The sequence below is a fragment of the Diorhabda sublineata genome, chromosome 6 (assembly GCF_026230105.1).
Source record: "Diorhabda sublineata isolate icDioSubl1.1 chromosome 6, icDioSubl1.1, whole genome shotgun sequence".
NCBI classification, from domain to species: Eukaryota; Metazoa; Arthropoda; class Insecta; order Coleoptera; family Chrysomelidae; genus Diorhabda; species Diorhabda sublineata.
In genome coordinates, this window is record NC_079479.1 from 22,810,703 (window position 1) to 22,835,013 (window position 24,311).

General features: G+C 33.2%; 1 protein-coding gene across 1 annotated transcript in view; it reads right to left on the minus strand.

Annotated features, from left to right (window-relative positions):
- Positions 1-24,311, minus strand: part of LOC130445036 (low affinity immunoglobulin epsilon Fc receptor) — a 68,937-nt gene that overhangs the window by 33,170 nt on the left and 11,456 nt on the right. Inside the window, exon 2 of the mRNA XM_056780512.1 lies at positions 3,890-4,150. Coding sequence (XP_056636490.1) covers positions 3,890-4,150 — 261 coding nt within the window. The remainder of the gene's footprint in view (positions 1-3,889; positions 4,151-24,311) is intronic.

The window sequence follows — 24,311 nt, forward strand, 5'->3', positions numbered from 1 at the left end:
GAACGCCTGACATTGTTGGGATGTGATCTTCTAACTTGAAAATGTCTGTTTTGTAGGTGGGATTTTAGGAATAGGAAAAGGAGATTTTATATATTAGTCTATCGTGTCAGACCTTGTAGAACATCTGGATGATATCCAAGAAATATAACAGTATTCTTTATTTTCAAGAGATTTGTTCACTTTTTGGATGGATTTGTTTTATGGAGGCAATCCAAACTGATGGCTTTCTTAATCGATTTTATTATCTCCATCAATAATTTTTCTATTAGTGTTCTAGTTGTTTTGATATAGTAGAGGATTAACTAATTGATCTGTAGAGATATTGTCTCTTCAATAGGTTTTCCTCGAATAAGAGATGAGGATGATTTAGGCTACCTTCCTCCGAAGTGAGAGATAACCTGTTTTCACTACTGCATTGTACAATTGTTTTAGATATCTCAACCTCTTATTCGATAATTGAGTATTTTGGCACTTAGACTATTGTATTGATTTTTTGTCTCCGTTTTCGATAGATTTCCCGTTTCAACTAATATACAGTTTCCAGAAAATTTCACCTTCAATGATGAAGATGTTCTATATGATATTGGGTTCGGAAGCTTATTCTAAGTTTAGCAAACTCAATTGGCTTTATCTTGGCTACTTTTTGCTCATTGACATCCAGAAGTACAGATAGAAGGATTTGTTGGTTGTAGAATAATATTAAATTATGCGAAAGTATAAAGTAAATCAATTAGACTTGTATATAATAATAATTAATTGATAACTATTAAATATTTTAGTAAATGGAAGCACTTGACGCACTTAATATGTTTGTAAATATGACTTTCCAAATTGTTTGAATTAATAACTCTCAACAAAAATTCGATAAAGTTCAAAATTATTTATATACATTATACATTATTTTATTGAAACATTTCAAAAAATATAACCTGAAAAACTTGATGGAGTAGTAGATCTAATAGATGGTCCTGCTGCAGATATAGTCCCCAATAGAAAAATCGTATAGATCCACACACTATTCAACATTTTTATCAATATACTTGACACCTCCTCACTTTTCAAATAGTTATTTGGCTCACTAAGATACTCGAGGTAATACTCTCGTTTGCGGTACTTCCTCGCGTAATACTAAACGAAGTCTCGCCGTTAACGTTCTTGGTTAATTTAACGACCTTGCGGTAGCAACGGATAGAGAAAGTGGTTTGTTGAAGAAGAACCAAGACATATATTTTGATGCGAAACTGTGGGCAGAGAAATAACAGGGAAACTACGATCTTATTAACTTGACTTCTTTCGAGGTCAAACCTGACGCAATTCTTTTTTATCTTCTTCAAATTCAAAAATAAACGCGATCCAATAAAAGTCGAATTAACAAAAAAATATAAAAATTAGGTACATACATTTGTTTTGTTTCTTCACAGGTAGTAACAAGAAATTTCATAGAACAAATATATGAAAGATAAATACAAAGCAAAGAAACCCAGCAGTATATTTTTCCATAAGTTTAAGAACATTCTCTAATATATTAGTATTTCTATAATTTTTTTTCATTCTGATATGTTTTAAATAGAATGTGCAATAAAGTAATTGCATACTTATAATTTGATATTTTGATTTGGATGGGAAATTAATTTCTTGAATAATAATTCCTTTTGTACTATTACCATAATCAATATGTTTAATAATATAGAATTTGCTAGCAATGTAAAAGACGAATTTATTCGTTTCCATAGAAGCTCCAATAGTCATGATTTGTGTAGCTCACCTTTTTGAATTATGTATGCCTATCAATTACCCAACAACACAAAAGGGCTGGATCAACCTACCACCTTTTATCTTTCTGCTTTTATGTAATACCGCCTCTGAAAAAATCGATTGAAATCGTATGCTCGCGGTCAAAAATTTCTAGCAAACACTCATAGCTTTCTTTTTTTGATGGGGACAGGAATGTAGTATATTAGGATGAAGTTTTCGCTAATTAAACTGGTATAGGGAACGACGTGATTCCCTAAAATGTTTGGTTCCCCGTTAATCGCACCACTTCAGTTTCAATAAAAATCAACTCAGTTCTTGCTTCCATTGAAATTCCCTGCTCTGCTTTCCTCTTAGAAGAGAGCTGAGCCCCATTGTTCTTGTGTCCAATTAACATATTCTCTTGCAAATCATGGACGGTTTGTTCGGTGGACTTGGGTTAATTTGGGGTCAGTAGCTGGCCGTTTTGGCTCAACGATAGCTCTGTCCCACAACCATATCTCTCATTTATAATGACTTGTTAATGGACCAAAACACTAGTGAGGGTCAGATTTCCCAGTGATGTGCTGACAATGAATCGGTCATCTCTGTCGGATGTGCACGTTTTTCTACCGGAACCGCATCTACGTTGAAAGTTACCAGTCTCTTGGTAACGACTGTAAAACTGAACTGAAAAGAGCAGACTGGTTCATACTCAGCGTACTGGCAACTTATCGCAACTGACCTTTTCGCACTAGGGTGGCCGTTTAATTAGCTCTATCACTTATTGTGTTCACTTTCAGGTAGAATTCTTGTTAGTTGTTCACAGATAATGTATCTGTTGATGTTTGATGGCTAACTGATTGTGGTGGATTTTTTACAATAGTAACCATTACCTTTAAGATTCTATTAAGAAAAATACAATTTCGTGTTCAGTTTTTTTGCCAGTGCCTTGAGAATAAAGAAGTGTCGTATGAATCGATTTTTTTGCTCATGTATACTCAAATTTTGAGAGAGACAAATAGAAATAAATATTCATGCCTGGATATGGCTTCATAGTTTTTTTTTTTAAATATTCTCAATTAAGATCAATATACTTTTGAACGCATCAACTGCTTCTTCAAGTGTAGAGAAACGTTGACCTCGCAATTTATTATTGATCAGCGGGAATAAGAAGAATTCATTACGTGCCGAACAAGGACTGTACGGCGAATGACCCATCAATTCGATGTTTCGACTGTTCAAAAACCTTTAGGTAGAACTGATGTGTGAAAGCTGGTATGGTCGTGGTGAAGATTGATTTGTCTTTTGCGATTGGTTTCCCTTGTTTTTTCGGATATTTTTGGCAAAGAAATGTTAGTATATCATTCAGAATTGACCTTTCTACGTTGCTTCAATGAAACAGTAGTGATATGTCCAGTTATTCCAAAAAAACAGCAACCATTTGCTTTGAAGTGCTTCGAAGCGAATTGATCGGCACAATGCTGTTGGTTTCATCGACGTTGAAAGTGATAGATAATCATCATAAGAAAATGTTTGCGATTTAATTCGATTTTTTGACTAAGATGAATGTTTCAACAACTAGAAGGACTAGAAGAACTAGAACACATATTCCAAGACGTTAAGAGCACGTTTATCATTGAAAATGTGAAACTTAAAATGCCAATGTCAGATTTGATGTCATCACCTCGGTGTTGTTATATCTCCAAACCTATGTAGAAACCCTCGTATAATACATTATCTTAGAAGTATTATCGAATTCGAGAAGAAGTAATATCGAGATAATATTTTTGTAAATAGAGTTTTACTGAGGTTTCTGTTAAAAGTTCGAAAGTGTTGTTTATGATGAAGATAAAGTAACTGAACATTTAGTTGTGAAAGATTTGCGCCACTTTGGCCGACGTCACACTGATAACATCCGTAAAATTATGCGAAAAAACGAAATACATCGGTACCTAAGCTAATATATCGTTGATGCAATGGATATCTATTATCAAATAGTTTGAAATCATTTGGTAAAGATTGGATAAGTATGAAAAAATTCCATTTTCGGGTACTCCCGTTCCAAATAATGCTCAGCCGTTCAAAATAATATATAATATGATACAATATATAATTTGCTCTTTCCAAATATGCATTAACTAATTTAAATCTTTACCATCTTGTGTGTAATGCTCGTATGCCGAAACCCTTTCAGATTCCACACTTTCTAATGTTTCTCTATCATTGACGGTGCCATTGCTTAAAGCATCTTGAATATTATTTACCATTTTTCTTCGGTTCCTCGGTAAAATTTCCCAAACACTGGGTGGTTTTGAAGATCTATTTTGACCAAATAGTCTTTTTTCTAAGAAATTTTCTAGAATTTGCTTCGTAATCTGGTTTTGGCGCTGAATTTCGTGCAAATCCAGGCTGTAACCTGAAACGGAGTAGATATTTCGTTAGATTTTATCAAAGCATTTTTGGAAGGACGAAAGAACAACAAATTATATCGGAAGCAGAAGATATCACGGAAAGATTTAGACCATATTCCAAACAATTGTTGGAGCTGGGATGCTGAGAGCCTCTGCTGTCTCTTGGATGGTGTTAAGACGATTTCTGACCATCATTTCCTGGTTAACAGAGGTACATGGACGAATCTCATTCACCGAATGCGTTGGGTCATTCGAAAACAATATTTTCGTATCCGTAATACCATTGGAATCACAAAATTTCGTTACTCAACTACTCAACTTTCCGCATCATAAACAAACACGTACTAATTGAGATATGGCGCTTAAACTTCTCACGAACCTTAAAAAAGCTTGTACCAATTTAGGAAAATCAACCTTACCAATTCGATTTACGTGCGCAGATACTTGCTCAATCATCTAATGGCTTAAATGATGATGATAAAGTGAAAAATATCATCAAGAGTGATATGTTTCAATTTTCATCATTTCTATAAAAAATGTATTAACTGGGGCTGCATATTGAGTATGTTCACTAGAAAAATATTTCATTACAGAAATTGCGTTATGTACTTATTAAAATTATAATTTATGGCCTCCAAAAGTACTCGAACAATGTTATTTATTTAATGAACAAAAGTAACAACAAAGAAATCACGCGCAAATTATAAAACATAACATTGAACTAAATATTATTTCACTTCAGATAGTTTTATTTGTTGTCCGTTCAACAGGAAGCTGAGGAAACCTTCCACATGTTACTTATTCGAATACATCATTTCATTCGTGATCGTTCATTTTTGAATATTAATTGGATGTATGTATACTAATTAAAATCGAGGTACTTAGTGTTATATTGTTGTAGGATAGATTGTTTATTAGATCTACCATGAATTAATGGTCAAGAATGTTCGATCAAGGTTGTTCATTAGATAATACTGAATTGCGAGGATATTTTTTTACATATTTGTTTTATTAACAACTATTCCTATTTAGATATCTATTCTCAATAGAAAACATAAGTGTATATATTGGTTCTTAACGCAATAACGGTTTTCTTCACTTGTATGTTTCACTATTATACTGAATATGGAATCTTTGATCTTTCATGACTAAAAATACAAAATCATCATTGACTAATGGAACATGGAATACATTGTGGTATCATCCATTGTGAAGGCACATTTTAATAGAAGTCGTGAGTGGGTATCACAAAAAAAATAGTAGTAGTTATAACACAATCTAATATGTTCTAAAGGTGTGGAAACGAGGTGGAAAACGGTTTGAAAAAATTATTTGCTTAACGTATGTCCCAATAGTTTTGGCATAATATTCAACTATATATTTTTGTATCTTTAACGAAACTTTTTATTACACAAAATTAAGAGCTCAGTTACTAAGTCGGCATTTTTGGAACCGTTGATGATATTCGTACTGAACACACTGTTTACACTGTCTGACGTGCCTTTCGATAACCAACTTTACTAAGCAACTTTTTTCATTTTTCATTATGATTCTGGAAAAAGGTGGTTTCACATGGAGATTTCTTAGGCTCATGACGGTTAATTAACCGAATGTGAAACCACCTTTTTCGAAAATCAAAATTATTGGTTTATAAATCCAACAATTGTTGGGTAATACTGCGGATCAAATACCAAAATTGGACAAGAGCTGTATAAATGAAATTAACTGAGTGATGTGTGTGACGGAAAGTATATTGGGCAAACTAAGAGATCAGTTGATGTCCGGTTTAAAGAGCACTTAGCTCACTCAAAATATGGACAGATTTAAAAATCGAGTATTGCCGAACACGCTACCAGGCATAATCATGAAATAAATATTAATAATGTGAAATTGATGAAGAATATATTCAATAATAAATTGTTGTATACATTTCATTTTAGGAATAAATGTGGAGATTTCGGCCAAGTAGGTTTTCCCTCTCGAATTATTTTTAGGGGAAGAAGATTTATTGGTAGTAAAATTCAATATAAAATAGGTAAGTCAAGTTCAAAACTTCTGATTTTCCTCCAATCTCTGAAGGAAGTTGATAAATTAAACTAAATGGTGGGGCCGTGTTCCTAGGCGTACTTCCTGCGATCATCAGGTCTTAAACGACTTGATCGGCTCGCTTTTTGTAGCTAATTTTGTACTGCCTTTGCATTATGGCAGGACGCTTAGTAGACGTGATATTGACATACAAAATCAACTAATGTAGTGAGGCAATTGTTAATATACTTTTCAGAATCTATAGCTTCCTCCCTTACTCGACCCACAAGATCTAGATATTCCTCTTATCGAAAACGCACACCATCAGAACTTCATGAGCAACTTTTGCTTTTTCTTTATATTCTCAAAATGTATCTACCTTAGTGGACGACAATATCTTAATATCTGTGATAATTGGTTTAAGTATTTTTGACCAGGTATTCACGCGCTAGTTTTCTTACGGAAATCCCGTTGCTGTCTTTTGCTCTTCTTGAATTATTACTTCTCAATTTTAGCCAAAACTAGTGCGACTACTGAGAATTTTTGATTTGTCTAATGTGAACCAAAGTAGTTAATAAATGAAGGTGAAATAATGGGTCTTATAATTAGCTGAGAAGAGGAAGTAAATGAAATGTAGCAAATAAAGGAAAGAAAGAGGAGACGAGATGAAAATTTGAAGTTGTGAGTTTGAAGCGGTGCATATATTCAAAAATCTAGGTGTGATAATAATCAACGATGGAGATAGAATAAAAGACAAGATACAAGTAGGAAAAATAGAAAAAAATTAAAACAAAACAACACTATTTGGATCTTGATCAACTAGATTCAAAATAATATTATCTTTATTAATGATTCTTTTTGTTTTTGGTCTACCAGAATTTATTATTTTGTTTTTAGTTTCACATTATAACAAGGTTTCAAAAATGATGTTGATTTATCGTCATAACTATCAAGATATGACAAGTTTCCATTCGTTTATTACGTAACATTACATGAAAGGAAAGCCCTCAATCACAATTTTCCAACATGTATTTATTTCAAAACATTATTTAGTAAGCAAATTTCATTTTCGAGTTTTCTACCTATCGTAGATTCGGGTTCACCTTTTTTGAGAAAACACATTATATTTGTTCATATTCATATGATATTAATGAAAGTTATATGACGAAACGCGTCAAAATTACAGTGCATAAATTGCTAAAATGCGGTCTTTGTTCAACATTGACCTAAAGGATGTTAGTAATACCGGGATTTATATTAGCAGAGAAGCGAACCTTGAAACACGTACAAGAAGTTTACATATTATGTCTCAATTAAAAAACAATTAAGACTTTATAATCTAAGAATCGATTATCGAAATAGCAAGTGCTGAAAAATTTTTTTATGGCTGATATAAGAAAGAATAAATCAAATAAATTAGATTTGGGTACTTGAAGAATTGAGATATTTTTTGAAATGGAGGTTCAATAATAGTTTAAATACAATACAAACCTGTTTTAATAAGTAAACACTACCGGCTAGAAGTTTAAGACCACATTAAAACAACATAATTATCTATCAATTGTAAGAAACCCCATAAGATGAATGAAAGAACACCTTCTTATTCTATTGTTAATTTGAAATATCTAAAGGGGTCATTGCTTTATTTACTTCCAAATTATTGGACAATAAACATGTAGGGTTTTCAAACACCGACAAACGCTGCGCTAGAAGCAGATAATAGAGTCGTCATAATACTTTTATGATGTACTAATAACTAATTGCTCTGCTTTTGTGTCATATCGGTCAATAAGGATTATTTAGCTTCTGAAAACACATGCTTCCGATTCATTATTATGTTACAGTCTGAACTTGTGGTTTCTGAAGTGAAGACGTCTTAAAATGGGAAAAGCACGCAAAATTAACAATGAACTGCATTCTGCCATCGTTGTTTTACATAATGAAGGCAATTTCGATAGATAGATAAATAGAGGCTTAACAGCAACAAAAATCCGCGTTTTATAGTTGTGTCCTCGATCAAAAACCTTTGCTAACGCCACAAAACAAACGGCATTGCATCCGTTGCCCTTGCCCTTGCTTATAAAGATTGGACTGAAGAAAATTCTAAAAAAGTTATTTGGTCCGATGAATCCAAGCTGTATCGATTTAAAATGAAGAATTCATATTCGATGTAGTGCTTAAGAAAAGATGGTGCCAGATTGTATAGTCCCAACAATCAAGCATAATGGTAGCTCGATGATGGTCTGGACTTGCTTTGAAAATTAACGAAATCATGAAAAAGGAAAAGTACCAAAAATTTCAGATTAAAATGCCGTTCATTGGGGTTTGCGATTAATTTTCCAACAGGACAATTATCTCAAGTATAAATCCAAATTATGCAAAGGATATTTCGATGAGAAAGAAGCACAAGGGGTGTTAGTAAACATGATTTGGCCTCCTCGGAACTCGGATTGCCATCCCATTCGTTTTTTGTGAGAAAAGCTTGATAGGAGCGTCCGTAATTGTCGTCCATCTTATCGAAAAAAAAAATGTGGGTCGCTTTTTGCGTAAGTTGGTACAATATGCCGAGACTTGTGAACAAAGTAATAGAATGTCAAGTAGGTTTTCTTAAAAGAATCAGTCTAGCTAATTATAACCTTTTTTAGCATAGACTATCAATATTTCTTTGCGCTTTTCAAGAATATAGATTGTCAATACGTGTTTTATTCGCCGATTTAACAGTCCAATTAAATACATAATATCATATTGGTATTTTATTTGATTTTCCTAGAACAATTAAAGTAATCTTATACTTTTAACTTGAAGTGCATATAAATAATAATCAGTTTGAAACTTGCATCACTACCAGCTCGTTAGAACAAAGAATTTTGCGTGAAATTTGGATATGCAGTGACAGAGACTATTTGTATGATTAAGTCAGTTTACGAAGAAGACGCCGCCGTGAGAATGGCAAGTGTATGAATTACATCAGGCGTTTTTGACAAGCTGAGATGAGGTAGAGAAAATAAGCCGCGCCGAACAGCTGTTTACTACCACCACAGCCTACAATGTGACGGGAATAAGGAAAATGTTAAACTAAAGAAGACGATTAAGTTTTTATATGATTAAGTCAGTTCATGAAGAAGACGCCCTTTGAAAATGGCAAGTGTACGTATTACATCAGGTCTTTTCGACAAAATAAGATGAGGTGGAGAAAAAGAACCGCACCACAGCCTACAATGTGACGGGAATGGGAACTTTTCAATACCATCTTCAAAGAAAGTTGCCACCAAGAGTACAAAACAGACCTTGAAACTTCTGGAAATTCCGTTGAAAAATCAGTTAAGGAGAATCTGTAGTTTTTCTTTAACCATTCTGTCAACTCGTTGAACCAGGTCATCTAAAACGCCAGATTTGCGACCTTGACCCCCTCCATCATTCACATCATTACGGCCATCTTTGACTTTATTAGACCCGGATAAAAAGAAACGTTCTGCTATAGCCATTACTCCTGCATAAAACTTCCAAGTTCATTTCGGTTATTTGAGTTAATTTGTACCCGAGATTTTTATCGCCTAGAGACCAAAAATCGTTTTCCCGAATCCTTTCACCGAACGATGAAAAGGGATTTCCCCAATAAAAAAAATATATTGATAAATGGCTCAAATGCCGACGGTCAGTTCCCGAGAAAAAAAGAAGGAAAATGGTTAAATTCATATCGTTATACATAAAATCTGCTCCACGACGAGGGTGTACACCGGATGTTCAAATTCATACCATAATTTTGACGGGAATCAATTATTGACTTGTGGGCTTCAGAACGAGAGATACGCAATGTTCGAGGCTTTTAGTTTATATTCAGTTAAATGTCGCAATTTATAGATATTGATCAAGATGAAAAAAATTTCTAAAACTAACCGAAAATATTAACTCAGGAAAGTTCAAGGATGATAATTGGCAGAGCACATAATGGTGAGCAACTAAGAATAGACGTCGGCTACTTTCAATTATTCAACAACACTATTTACGCCCTCGTATATATGTATTTTATTTTTGACGTCTACTAATTTAAAACAGTATGTTTTTACTTTTATGTGTTTATATTAGTTTCTTTAAATAACTTTTTCATTGTTCTTCTGTTTTTTATAACAATGTTCTTATTTATTTAGGTTATATAGTTTGTCTTAGATGTGTGTCCTATTCAATTCTATACAAATTTTTGTTTTCATTTAATTATTGTTTTATTTCTGATTTTACAATATTTTGTTAACTTGATTATCTTCATCAACGTTTGACTTAATGTTCCTCAATAAAAGATAGATACGTTGGCATTTTAAAAAACTCTTGAAAAGTTTTATTTTGAGTCCTCAGCCCGCAACACCGTTCTAAATTACATACTAGGAAGGACAATAATTTCAACAATAATACCTTCGTCGGAGTTTTTCAAAACTATCGACAACACATATGGCGCAGATGTAACTCGAATGTTGAAGTTGTGGCTGAAGTTGGATTACTAACTTGCTTTGTGTATTTTTCTTTCACAATGTAAACTAAATATATTATACCTAATCACATCAGAAATAATATGAAATGCTTACTCAGTCTTAATACTGAGGATTATCCATTCCAAAATTAAGTGACTAAGACAGATTTATCAAATCAGTTCTCAATTTAGAAATAAAAGTAACTGGAAATTAGATAAATTAGAATTGGACATAATTAAAAATGAGGTTAGGTCTGTTTAACCGCTGGAAATAGTGCATAATTTCGAACATACTGCCACTTGTAAATATAATGTATGTTTTAACAATGAAAAAACTAAGAATATTAAGCAAATGCAAAACTTATGTAAACAAAGAACAAACTATAAAGTCGTCACTCATGAAGAATTCATTAAAAATCACACTAACTTAGATATACCTGTGGAAGTCAAAATAATTTTGTGTGCGGGTCCAAATTTTAACATACCTATTAGTTATCAAGAGTTTTCGTTAACAACAGTCATTAAAGACCTAAAATTTTGTATCTCTTGTGTAAGTTCCAATGAAGACGATAAATCTCACCGTAGGTCTAGAACTGTTAATATGTTAACAAATTTCTATTTCCGTTTGATAAATAAACGAAACGAACAAGTCAGGAGAGACTTTTGTAAAACAAAACAATTCCTTCGTGCTAACAATGATATCATTGTATCTGGTTCAGACATGGGAAATGTACCGGTAATGATAAAAACAACACCATTCGAAATTATACAAATTAATCTCCTTAACTTATTTCTCGGTTGCGAACTTTTTACGAAAAATAATACTTCGAAAATTAGGGAATAATTTAATCTCTAGCGGGATTATATGTGAAAATAGAGTATAGCTAAACAATGCATCAACTCTGTAAACAAATAAGTAGTATCATGAATCAGGTAGATGAATTCACCACTAATAACAATCCAAATCAAGTTTTTCTAGATTGTTTTACCTTGTAGCAATATCTAACCTTATTCCAATAAAAAAGTATCACATACACTTGTTGTTCTTCAGTTAATTTTTATCTTAAATCAGTAAAATTTAGCCGGTTTAATAACTAAAATTACGAAGGTGATCTACTTAGGTTCACGGCGTTCGAGTAATCGGAAGAACTGGATTTTGTTCATATCGTTCGTATAAAATTCCATCTGATTTTAATTAGGTGAATGCAAAAATATATAAGTTCTCACTCTGTTGGGAAAAAATGATTTAATTCGTATCAAACATAGATACAATAAGTACAATATCTATTCGAATGTCCTTTTTTTATCCATGAAAATTTTCTCTTTTGAGATCTGCATAAAAACATAGGAAGATCTGCGCCATGCGTTACAATAGCTACTTTCCATTTACATTCAAGTGATCTGATTGACTCAGTTATGTGGGTATCTTATACCCAGATAATGATGTCATTTCTCAGTTAATAAAAGTAACGTTACACGTTAATGTGTGTTAATATTCACAATAACCACATAAAATTCACCATTATCATTGGTAATCCAAACGTCTGCCACAGCAAATAATCCGCGAGCCAGCTAAATATTTTGAATAGTTATTCCGTTACGCCCAATTCTGCTTCCACCGTGTGCTTTAGTGAGTTTTGTGAACTCAGATTAAAAGTAAGGTTAAGACATCACGTTGTAAGATCCTGTCATCAAAATAGTAATTAGTAATTAGCGAGTAATTACACAATACTAAATTATTGATAATAGTAATTGATGTAAATAATATATTATGTCGTTTTTAGTCCGAAGCCAGCTGCATTTTAAACTAGTCATTCCGTTCCACTTAATTCTGCTTGTCCCGACAGAACTCACCTTAGGAGTGAACGTAATGACCTTCAGCTGGCAAGGTAGCGCCGGATCCGTTTGATCCAGGTGTAATAAACTCCGTAAATTCAACTCATTCCGGGATTGCTCAAGCTGACTAATTTGGTAGATTATATTGTATATTTAACAAAAAAACCTTCAGCTACATGTAGGGTGACGGAAAGTTCTTCAGCTGATACGCTGAAGGTTCCCATGAGTGCGCGCGCGTAGTTACATTGGTATCAGCGTTGATCGCATAACTGAAATACTTTCTACCCGTGAATTACCCGCTAAATATTTTATTTTTTTAATATACTTTAAACTATCGAATACTTTAATTTCAGTTAGATAGTTAAAAGTTTATTAAATTCATTTATACAGGTAACTGCTCAGTCATATTTCTGATTTTTATAGGGCGCATAAAATTTCTACTTTTTGTCATGTATGTGTGCTAAAAATTATTGTTTATAAAATTATTTTGAAAGTGAAAATTTGTTGAACTTAAGAATTATTTCTTAGCCTACGGCCAATACTAACGCAAATAAGTAAATTATCTAAATACGGCTGCTGGTCAGTTCTCCGAAGCGTTATTGCTTGCTTGCTTATGCTAGAGCGGAATTATATTTGAAAATATATGACCCCAGTAAAAAAGGCTCTTTGATTGAATTTCTCAAACAACAAAGCATCGACGCTTCATCGTTGCCACCCTGTCAAAATGAGCTGAAGCAACATTTCTTACGATTCTCTTACATTGCTGATATTTGGGTATATTCTCATAAAAAAATTCCTTCAACTTTATCTCCAGACGAATGCGGTTCGAAGGAAGAGAACAACAAGTACGTTTTTCATTGGTTTGAAGGACATCAATTTCCAGAAACGGTAGATGATATCAAGTTGAATGAAAATGTCAATGAACGTGATAATAATTGTTACATTGTTATAATTTGCATAGATAGCTGATGTACAAAGTTCATTTTTGAGTTATAACTTTTTCATATTGCAGGGGGAGATGATACGGGAAGTGATGACGAGTCTTCGAATGAAATTTACAGCAGTGGCCTTGTTAGTGATGAGTCAACAGAAAGCAATAGAGTTTAGCTGTGGTAGTTTGCCACTCCAATTTCATATTTTTGGTGAAAAACTGTATTTTAATTATACAGTGCTTTTCAGATAAAAGTATCCACCTTTAATAACTTTTGTAATACTGGTATTTAGAAAAAATCCAAAAACACGTCAATTTATGTTGGAAGGGGCAAGCATTATGGCTTATTTAAATTTACTGGAAAAGCCACCCCCTCACCCCTAGCACCATCCCCTTTATTTTTTTAAATTACTTTTCATATTTTTTATGTAAAATTTGGATACTCCTCTTTAGCTGATTTCAAAAATGTATAATACTTGTAGGTTAAAGTGGTTAGTTTATGAGATAAACAATTTTTCTTTTAAGAGCACAAATTTTACTTATTATTTACTTTCACCTTATTTGCCTGTACTAAAATGGGTTGTACAACAGTTCAAACTCTTTAATCTTTTTAACTGTGCTATTTATTCTACTTAAAAAATCCAAACAACAAAAAACTCTACTTTTTATTAAAGTTTAACATTGTCAACTAGAATTTGTAGTCACTATTGATAGTGTAATTTGATACATTATTTATTTTGTTTCTCTGAAATGGTTTACTCTTTGCAAGAAAGAATTGAAATTGTAGGTTTATCCTACCAAAATAATAATTGTGCAAGAGCTGCTGCTAGAATATTTAACGAATTACATGACGGAAGACATGCAACTCATAAGTATGTAATTCAACTGATGGAGAAATTTACCACAACAGGGTCTGTTTGCAATAAAGTGCATAAGCGAGAGGGACTCGTAAATAACGAAGCAATCCAAGTGGCAATTTTAGGGCAAGTCAGCTTAGAGGCTCAACAACCCCAATCGTTGTCAACAATAAGTAGAGCGATCGGTGTTTCATCTTCTACAGTTTTTCGAGTTCTACATAAATTCAAGTACCCATACCCACCCATACAAAGTTAAGTTGGTGCACGAGTTGAATGAAGATGATTTTGATCGTCGTCTAGAGTTTTGCGAATCAATGACGCAAATTATCAATAACAATCCACAATTGTTAAGCAATATTTGCTTTTCTGATGAATGCTCATGGTCATTAAATGGCTTAGTAAGTAGGCATAATTGTAGATATTGGGCTGAAAGTGATCCACATATTATGCGTGAATTCCATACACAACATCCCCAAAAGTTAAACGTTTGGTGTGGTATCCTAGGTGACCACATTGTCGGACCTTTCTTCATCAACGGAAATTTAAATGGTGAATCATATCTTGAGTTACTCAGGGAAGGGGTTGACCCACGTATTACAACAATAATAGAAAATGATGATAACCTTTCCGAAGATTTACTGGTATTTCAACAAGACGGAGCTCCCCACACTATGCTATGCCTGTCCGACAATTTTTAAACGAAACATTCCCCGCTCGTTGGATAGGTAGAAGGGGGCCGATGATGGAGTGGCCACCTAGGTCACCGGATTTAACACCCCTAGACTTCTTTTTATGGGGGTATTTAAAAACAAAAGTTTATGCTACCCAACCAGAATCTCTGGATGATTTACGAGAGAGGATAGAAAATGAATGTCGACAATTAAATCCAGCCGTATTAAGCAATGTCAGAGAGGCATTTCAAAATAGATTATACCATTGTATGGAAGTGAATGGTTCACATTTTGAACACTTATTGTAACTTCATAATAAATAGCACATTTAAAAAGATTAAAGTGTTTGAACTGTTGTACAACCCATTTTAGTACAGGCAAATAAGGTGAAAGTAAATAATAAGTAAAATTTGTGCTCTTAAAAGAAAAATTGTTTATCTCATAAACTAACCACTTTAACCTACAAGTATTATACATTTTTGAAATCAGCTCAAAGAGGAGTATCCAAATTTTACATAAAAAATATGAAAAGTAATTTAAAAAAATAAAGGGGATGCTGCTAGGGGTGAGGGGGTGGCTTTTCCAGTAAGTTTAAATAAGCCATAATGCTTGCCCCTTCCAACATAAATTGACGTGTTTTTGTATTTTTTCTAAATACCAGTATTACAAAAGTTATTAAAGGTGGATACTTTTATCTGAAAAGCACTGTATAATAAAGTAAATAATACTCTTTACATTATTAATGCAAAAGGTCGCTTGATAAGTATTGGCACGCACGAAAAAAATGTATATTAAAATCATTACAATAGTAATAATCAAGTTGAAGTAAGAGTATTTCTTAGTTTATTTTAATAAATAAATTCATTAAAATACTAAATATCAGGTTGAAATTGGAGTATCCGATAATTTATAGTGTATTTAACAAAAATAAAATATTTAGCCGGTAATTACTAGGTAGAAAGTATTTCAGTTATGCGATCAACGATGATACCAATGTACCTACGCGCGCGCACTCATGGGGACCTTCAGCGTATCAGGTGAAGGACTTTCCAACATCCTACATGTAGCTGAAGGTTTTTTTTTGTTAAATATACAATATAATCTATCATATTATTCAGTTTTGAGCCATCCCGGAATAGGTTGAACTTACGGAGTTCCTTACACCTGGATCAAACGAATCCGGCGCTACCTTGCCAGCTAAAGGTCAATACGTCACTCCTAAGGTGAGTTCTGTCGGGACAAATAGAATTGGGTGGAAAGGAATGACTAGTTGAAAATGTTAGCTAGCTCCCAGACTAAAAACTAAAATAATATTATTTACATCAATTACTATTTTCAATAATTTAGTATTATGTAATTACTCGCTTATTTTGATGACAGGATCTTACAACTTGATGTCTTAACCTTACTTTACAAAACTCACTAAAGCAAAAGGTGCAGATTTCGGGTAAAAACTCAGTTAGGTCTCATTCGTAAGACTGAAGAGGAACGTCCATTGAACAGAGTTATGATGCCACAAGTGAGAATAATATGAGATTTGGTGTAAATGGAAAGCAGCTAATATGACAACATCCTAGCAAACTTTCTCATGAAGATTAAGAATTAGGAAAGCCAAATATGGAAAGCTGATAGTTTTCATATTATACGCATTTTTTAAACAAAACACAGAAACACTAACTAACTCAAAGCAGGTAGTCAAAAGGTTCAAAGAAACTGTATGGGTATGGTTCCATCAAATCATAGTTTGAAATGGAAAGTTTTGGTGTAAATGTTTTTATGAGTTTACTGTTTTTTTGAACACGACGACATAAAGCAAAAATGCAGAGTGGAAAATATTAACGAATGGGTACTGAGCAGAAAGCGCGAATGGGACGAACACATAAGTAGAATGAGCGAGGAAAGAGGCAACTCACCACCGGGGAGAAGAAGTATGGGAAGGCCACGAAAAAGATGGAGTGATAATTTTACCATCAATTGAGGCAATATGCATGCTGCGAAGAATGAACAGGCAATCTGCTTAAAATGGAGTAGGAAGAAGAAGAAGAAGAGTGGTTATTGTTGTATTTTATCTCAACGAAAACACTTGGAAACGAAAATATCTGGATTTCGCACTATTGCAGAGAGATAAATGACACGACTACATCAGTAGCAATGAACGAACTGATTAACTGAAGGCATGAACACGTGCCCTTTCTTCTTCTTTCTTTCTTACCGTCTTGTACTGAAATTAGCCTCTTCTATTAATCTATGAAATAATGTTCCCAAAAAAATATGAATTGATGATACCTTCTGCTATTTCTTAATACTAATTTCGCCCATATTTCATTACCCTTTTGCGTGGAAACCAAACTACGTACGAAAATATATTATAAAGAAATTTTCTCCTCTTTATTTTAGTGAAGAAACACTTCTTGCATAAATAGCTTGCTTTGCAAGTTATAAGCTGAAAACCACTAACAAAAATGATTTTTAGTAGTTTTTAGATGATTTCTCATATTTGCCGAGCAAATTTTTGTTCAACAACTTCAAATTAGTGCTCAGCACCCCAAAAAAAAAACAATAAAAAAACAATAAAACCAATTACACGAAAACTTCCAAGTTCGATCCCTGTTTGTACATCATTTTACTAGCTTATATTCCAAATTTTAAATTCAAATAAGTCATTTTAAGCCCTTAACCTTGAATTCAGGGGTGAAAAATGGCATGCTCATGTATACTTTCCTATACCTAAACCTTGCCATTATCCAGATATTAAATGTATTCTGTAAATTTTTAGAGACGCAGGTGTGGTCTAAACTTTATTTTGACCCGTTGATACAAGCACTAAAAAATGAAAAAGTATTTTTCTTTATCTTGTCAAGGTCTGTAACAAAATCAAATCAAATTTTATTTACTCATTCTATTCCAACTTCTAGTCGTTTCCTTGATATTTGAGGTTTTAAATTATTATTGTATTTTAACAAGTTTTAATTTTTTATGTATACTTTTAGTAGGATTTGTAATAAATGACACTTATTTAACTGTCATTAGTCAATTGTTGATACTTTCAAATATCGTTAAAATTGCTCATTCTCAATTTAATAACGAAGATTATGTAAATTTGCTTTCAATACATGGTGAATGTGACAAAATTGTTACAAGAACATGTACTTTATTTGCTGCAAGATATCCAGATAGACCACGATCAAACTCGGATACTGCTCTCAACAATTTGAAGCTATACGGTTAACGGGCTAAAATAAAATTTAAACCACACGTGCATCTCTAAAAATTTACAGAAAACAATCAATATCTGGATAACTCAAGGATTAGGTATAGGAAAAGTATGCATGAATTTGCATCAAAAATCGATTTAACGAAGAAACAATCAATGAGAATGGTGAGAAAATGAAACAGCTATGCATACACAATGAATTAATAACACCTTCTACCCACATAATCACAACATAAATATACATTCAAAAATACACGAGAACATAAATCAACTATAGACTACGTAATTACAAATAAAATTATCCATCCGACAAGAATACAGGACACTAGATCTCTGACTTCTGCAAATGCAGGAACAAACCACCAGCTTGTAGTGGCGAAAATGCGAACAACAATTCAAAGTTCTAGTAACAAACCTATAGGAGAAAACCAATAAACGAATACTTACAAAACACAAAAATCACGGCTGACGAATGATAAAGATATTTTGAAAAACTTTATAGTTCAACACATGCTAACGTATCAGCACAGGAATTAGCCTACGAAGATGAAAACATCAATGAAATACAAAATAGGATTTTCTCCCTGCATAAAATACAACAAATGATGAGTACGTTCTGAAACTATTCACTAAAATCTTAGCAGAAGAAGTAATGTCTACCGGGATATGTGAAGAACAGCAAGGTTTCAGAAACAACATATTTGCTATAGATGCTATATTTATAATGCGCCAAATAACTGAAAGAGCCATAGAGTTTAATAAGGCAACTTTTATGTGCTTCATTGATCTCACCCAAGCGTTTGATAGGATACGATTAACTAATGTTATAACTCTACTAAAAATTCACATTCACCCCAATATAATAAGAATTATCGAAAAACTTAACACCGATAATTATACCTTTGTGAGAACGGCAAACAAATTAGGCAATAAAATACCTGTGGCAACTGATGTCAGACAAGGGGATAGCCTAAGCCCAATCCTGTTCAATATCATAACGGACGAAATCATCAACGAAGTAAAGCAAGCCGGGAGAGGATACCGAATGGAAGATAAAGAGATAAAAATAATATGCTATGCTGATGACGCAGTAATCATCTCGGAAGACAAAGATAACCTACAGAAGCTTCTATATAAATTCCAACAAATAGCGAACACGTACAACATGTAAATATCCACAAAAAAAACAAAATCTCTCACAATACCTAAAGAACCGAGAAAATGTAAACTAGCGATTTACGATCAGAGTGTAGAACAAGTGATGTCCTTCAAATATCTAAGGACAAACATAACAAGCGATAGAAATCTAAAGAAAGAAGTAAAAGCGAAAACAATGGAGGCAGCATTAATATCAGGATACCTTAGAGATTTAATTTGGTGAAATAAATATATGAGCACAAAATGTAAAATTAGAATATATAAAACTTGCGTAAGGCCGGTCATGACATATGCAATAGAAACTAGAGCGGAGAACACAATCACTAAATGACTCCTAAGAACAACAGAAATGCGAACTCTGAGATCAATAACAGGACATACGTTACTCGATCGGAAGAGAAATGAAGAAATAAGGGACATGTGCGATATTCAGGATGTAGTAAGATTGGCAAGGAGCCGCAGAAGAAAATGGAGAGACCATGTTGACAGAATGCCAAATGAACGGTTAGCAAAAATTGCAAAGGAAAAGAAACCGGACACAACTCGACCTCCTGGACGACCACCTATAAGGTGGTATAAAAGCTGATCCTCAGCATCCCAACTACTCCTGGCAAACTCTTGATGAAAATACAGGACCTAGTCCGAACGTAAGAAGAAGAAGAAGATATTTGAAAATATTTTAAAAAGATCGTATCCGAATAGTCAAACTTAGAAATTTTCATGATTTCACTATAAGTATTTTGCCATATATAGATAGTTTTAGCTTGTCGTGGGACACCCTGTATAGAAGATTTATTTGATAATGTTGGAGAAGAGGTCCACAGAAAAAAATAAGAATTTTTGGCCGACATATAACAATATAAGTCAGGGAAAACCAAATACAAAAAAAAAATGGAAAAGCTTCTAGGCCTTATGGAATTCCCACAGAATTGCTAAAACTCTTGAAATCAATTCCCTTACATTACTAATCTAAGCCGTTTAATGCTATCTATCACAAAGGCGTTATTCCAACGGATTGGTTGAAATCGACTTCTATTATTTGATGAGTCATATATCAAAGAATATACCCTAAGAGGAACACATTAGAAGTACTTAGTTTGACTTTCGACAAGGAACTAGAGAGGGTTTGTTCAGCATATTTATGCTTCATAGATTTTGAGAAACATTCGATAAGGTCCGTTATCATAAACTAATAGATATCCTACAAGCAACTGGAATTGATAGCAAAGATATTAATTTAATAGCGAATCTTTACTAGAATCAAAAAGCAAATTAGATAAATTAAGTCCAGATATCAACATTAGGAGAGCAGTCAGACAGGGCTGTATATTCCCACACCTACTTTTCAATTTATACTTGGAACATATCTTCGGTGAAGAAGATATTGAAGATGGTATAAAAATAAAAGTGGTGACCGTAAGCAATTTTCGGTACGCCGATGACATTGTCCTCGTAGCTGAGCCAATGGAAGGTTCACAAACTTTATTAGATCAAATGGTTGGAAACTGTCAGGAGTATAGAATAAAACTTAATACCAAAAATACTAAGTACATGATCATCAGCAAAAATCCAGTAAACGATGGTGATCTTATTGTTGACAATGAACCATTAAAACGAACGGAAAAGATTAACTTTTTGATAACAACTATTAATGAAAAATGGGACCACTCAACACAAAATGTCGCATCGAGAAATCTGGAGCAGCATTCATTAAACTAAAAAACATCTTGTGTAGTCACGGTCTAAGTTTACAGCTTATTTGTATGGTGTGCAGGCATGGACACTGACGGAAGCAACTCTTAAAAAGCTCGAAGCTTCTGAAATGTGGACATATAGGCGTATGCTTTGAATCAGCTGGCAGGATAGAGTGCGTAGTGACGACGTTATGGTGCAAATGAGGAAGGAGAGAGAGAGAGTGATTGTAAGATCTGTTAAGCCCAGAAAATTATCTTACTTCGCACATATAATACGCAATCCTGTCACATATAGTATATTGCATCTTATCATCCAGGGAATAAGAGAGGAAAAACGGAGTCCTGGAAGAAGAAGAACATCATGGTTTAAAAATTTACGTCAGTGGTTCGGTCAGAAAACTAGTTCACTCTTCCGAGCTGTAGTAAACAAAATTATCTTAGCCAACATGATCGCAAACGTCCGATAACGGATTCGACACTATAAGAAGAAGAAGAAGAAGAAGAAGAAGAAGATATTTATTTAATCTAAAAAAACAACAGATATCGACCGATTTCGAATCATTTGCACACTATGGGCGATTTCATTGAAATTTTGAATTTATTTATTAGAAATGTATATCTAAGTATTGATTTGATATCTCAGTTTGTGCTCCTTTTATTGTAGAAGCCATGCGATGAAAAAATTCAAATAGACAAAGACGTGAAAACGTTTGCTCATATTGCTAAACGAACAAGACATATTGTGGGTATGAGAGAGACGACGCAGAACACATCGTGCTCCGCTGCATGATATTCCAGAATGAAAGAGCAAGATTCAGTTTACTGTTAAATGGATTCATGATAAGCCCGAACAACATCATTCAAACTAAATTATGTTCTACAGCAAGGACGCAAATCGAAACGTGACGTGATTGTAAAAATAATGATAAGAAGAAGAATAAGAAGAAGAATGTAACGGCAAAATGAAAAAACAAGAACAGAACGAAAAACAAATATTAAAAACAATAATTACAATGATATACAATAAAAGTAAAGCAAAAGAGAAATATCATGAATATAATAATGAAGTAAATCCATGGTGAATGAAATATCCCCTCACGGCTAGCCAGAAACCAAAGGTAGAAATCAGGAAATTTGTCGAGATGGTAGTGTTTGAGCCAATAGGCGGTGGCCTCTTCAAGTGACCCTTAAGACTTACCCAGAACAGAAAACAAAGCCATTGGGTGAATCCGCAGCTAGGGTCAACTTCCATAGGTTAGGTTATTCTCGTTTTCTAAGGTATATTGAGCAATAGATTCATTATTCCATAGCTCCGTCCCTTTTCATTTTTGCAATGATTTGTTTCATATTTTAAGTCCTCACCTCCAACCCAACCAAACCCCTTTCACTTTCGCCAATGGTATGGTACAAAAGTTTTTTCTAAAAAAAATAATATTGTAAAATGAAAGAGAGAGAAATTCTGCACAAGAGATGATGTCTCTGATATACGCACGAATTTTTTATTGGAGTTTTCCTACGAAAGCCTGCGAACTCATTTTTTTAATATTTTTCCCGTTTTTATGAATACGTAATGTGTCACTATTATAGAGTACTGCCCAAAACCTTAGTTTCTTAGGTAGTTTCTATCCACGCGTGGCCAACCCTTATGATGGATTCTTTGGTTTTCTTTTTAAGGGTTTGAATTACTACAACTATGCAAAATTTTTCAGCTCAGAGTGACTTTTGGTCTTTAGAGACTAGACTATTTATGAAATATGGAACTCTTATAATATGCTATTAAAAATACATTAAAGCGCCTTCTGTTAATCAAGTGTTTTATTGTCGAATTAATCATCCTTAAAATCGAAATAACCTACGCTAATCCCGCTATATCAATCAATTTAGTGGGATGTATTATTATGCAAACACCATTCTCGTTATCTGAATTATTAACATATCATTCAAATCCACGCAACAATAGAAATGTGTAAAATATATTTATCGTAACAGAGATTTCGGTACTAATTTCACGGTTACTAACCAACCGTATCCTGTTATTGTGATTCATAAATTGAATTTGTATTGATTATTATTTATTTATACAGTGCAGATGGGAATTCAATCAAAAACCGATCACTTAATAGCTTAAATTGTAGTCAATAGAGAGTTGGCTTTAGGGCAATCATAGATTGGATTTGATTTATTTACCGATACCTTCTAGGCGTAACGTATGATTGAATAGGATTATTGAATCAAAAACCATCAACTTCGGTATTTTGATATAGGGTTATTCATGTTAAATATCTTTATCATCGCCTGCATTAACACACAAACATTAACTTGAATAATTTTTGCTATTTTCATTTAACACTACATCAGTTTACAGAGAAAAATTTTCCTATACCAATGCCACACCTATGATATATCTTCTTCTTCTTCTTCTTTTAATGCTGTACCTTTCTTCAAACATTAGATATCTGTATGACTATTTGATTGAATAGGTATCCATCTGTCGCTACTCGGAAGACCTTTCCCTGACTGATCGGGTGAGGAATATAACAGACCTTTTTTGTTTCCATCGCATTTAGGAGTTCTCAATCCTTATTGAGATGTCTTCATTACTTTACTGGTATGTACAGTCCTCAATATTTTAAAGATTCTCCGATAGCACCACATCTCGAACTCTTCTATTTTCTTCATAATGTCAGCTTTAAGCGTCCATGTCTCACATAAGTACAATAAAATGGTCCATAAGAGGTGTGCATAACAGCGACTAAACTGACATAATGAAAATATGTATACAGTGCTTTTCAGATAAAAGTATCAACCTTTAACAACTTTTGTAATACTGGTATTTAGAAAAAATCCAAAAACACGTCAATTTATGTTGGAAACATTATAGCTTATTTAAACTTACTGGAAAAGCCACCCCCTCACCCCTAGCAGCATCCCCTTTATTTTTTTAAATTACTTTTCATATTTTTTATGTAAAATTTGGATACTCCTCTTTAGCTGATTTCAAAAATGTATAATACTTGTAGGTTAAAGTGGTTAGTTTATGAGATAAACAATTTTTCTTTTAAGAGCACAAATTTCACTTATTATTTACTTTCACCTTATTTGCCTGTACTAAAATGGGTTGTACAACAGTTCAAACTCTTTAATCTTTTTAACTGTGCTATTTATTCTACTTAAAAAATCCAAACAACAAAAAACTCTACTTTTTATTAAAGTTTGACATTGTCAACTAGAATTTGTAGTCACTATTGATAGTGTAATTTGATACATTATTTATTTTGTTTCTCTGAAATGGTTTACTCTTTGCAAGAAAGAATTGAA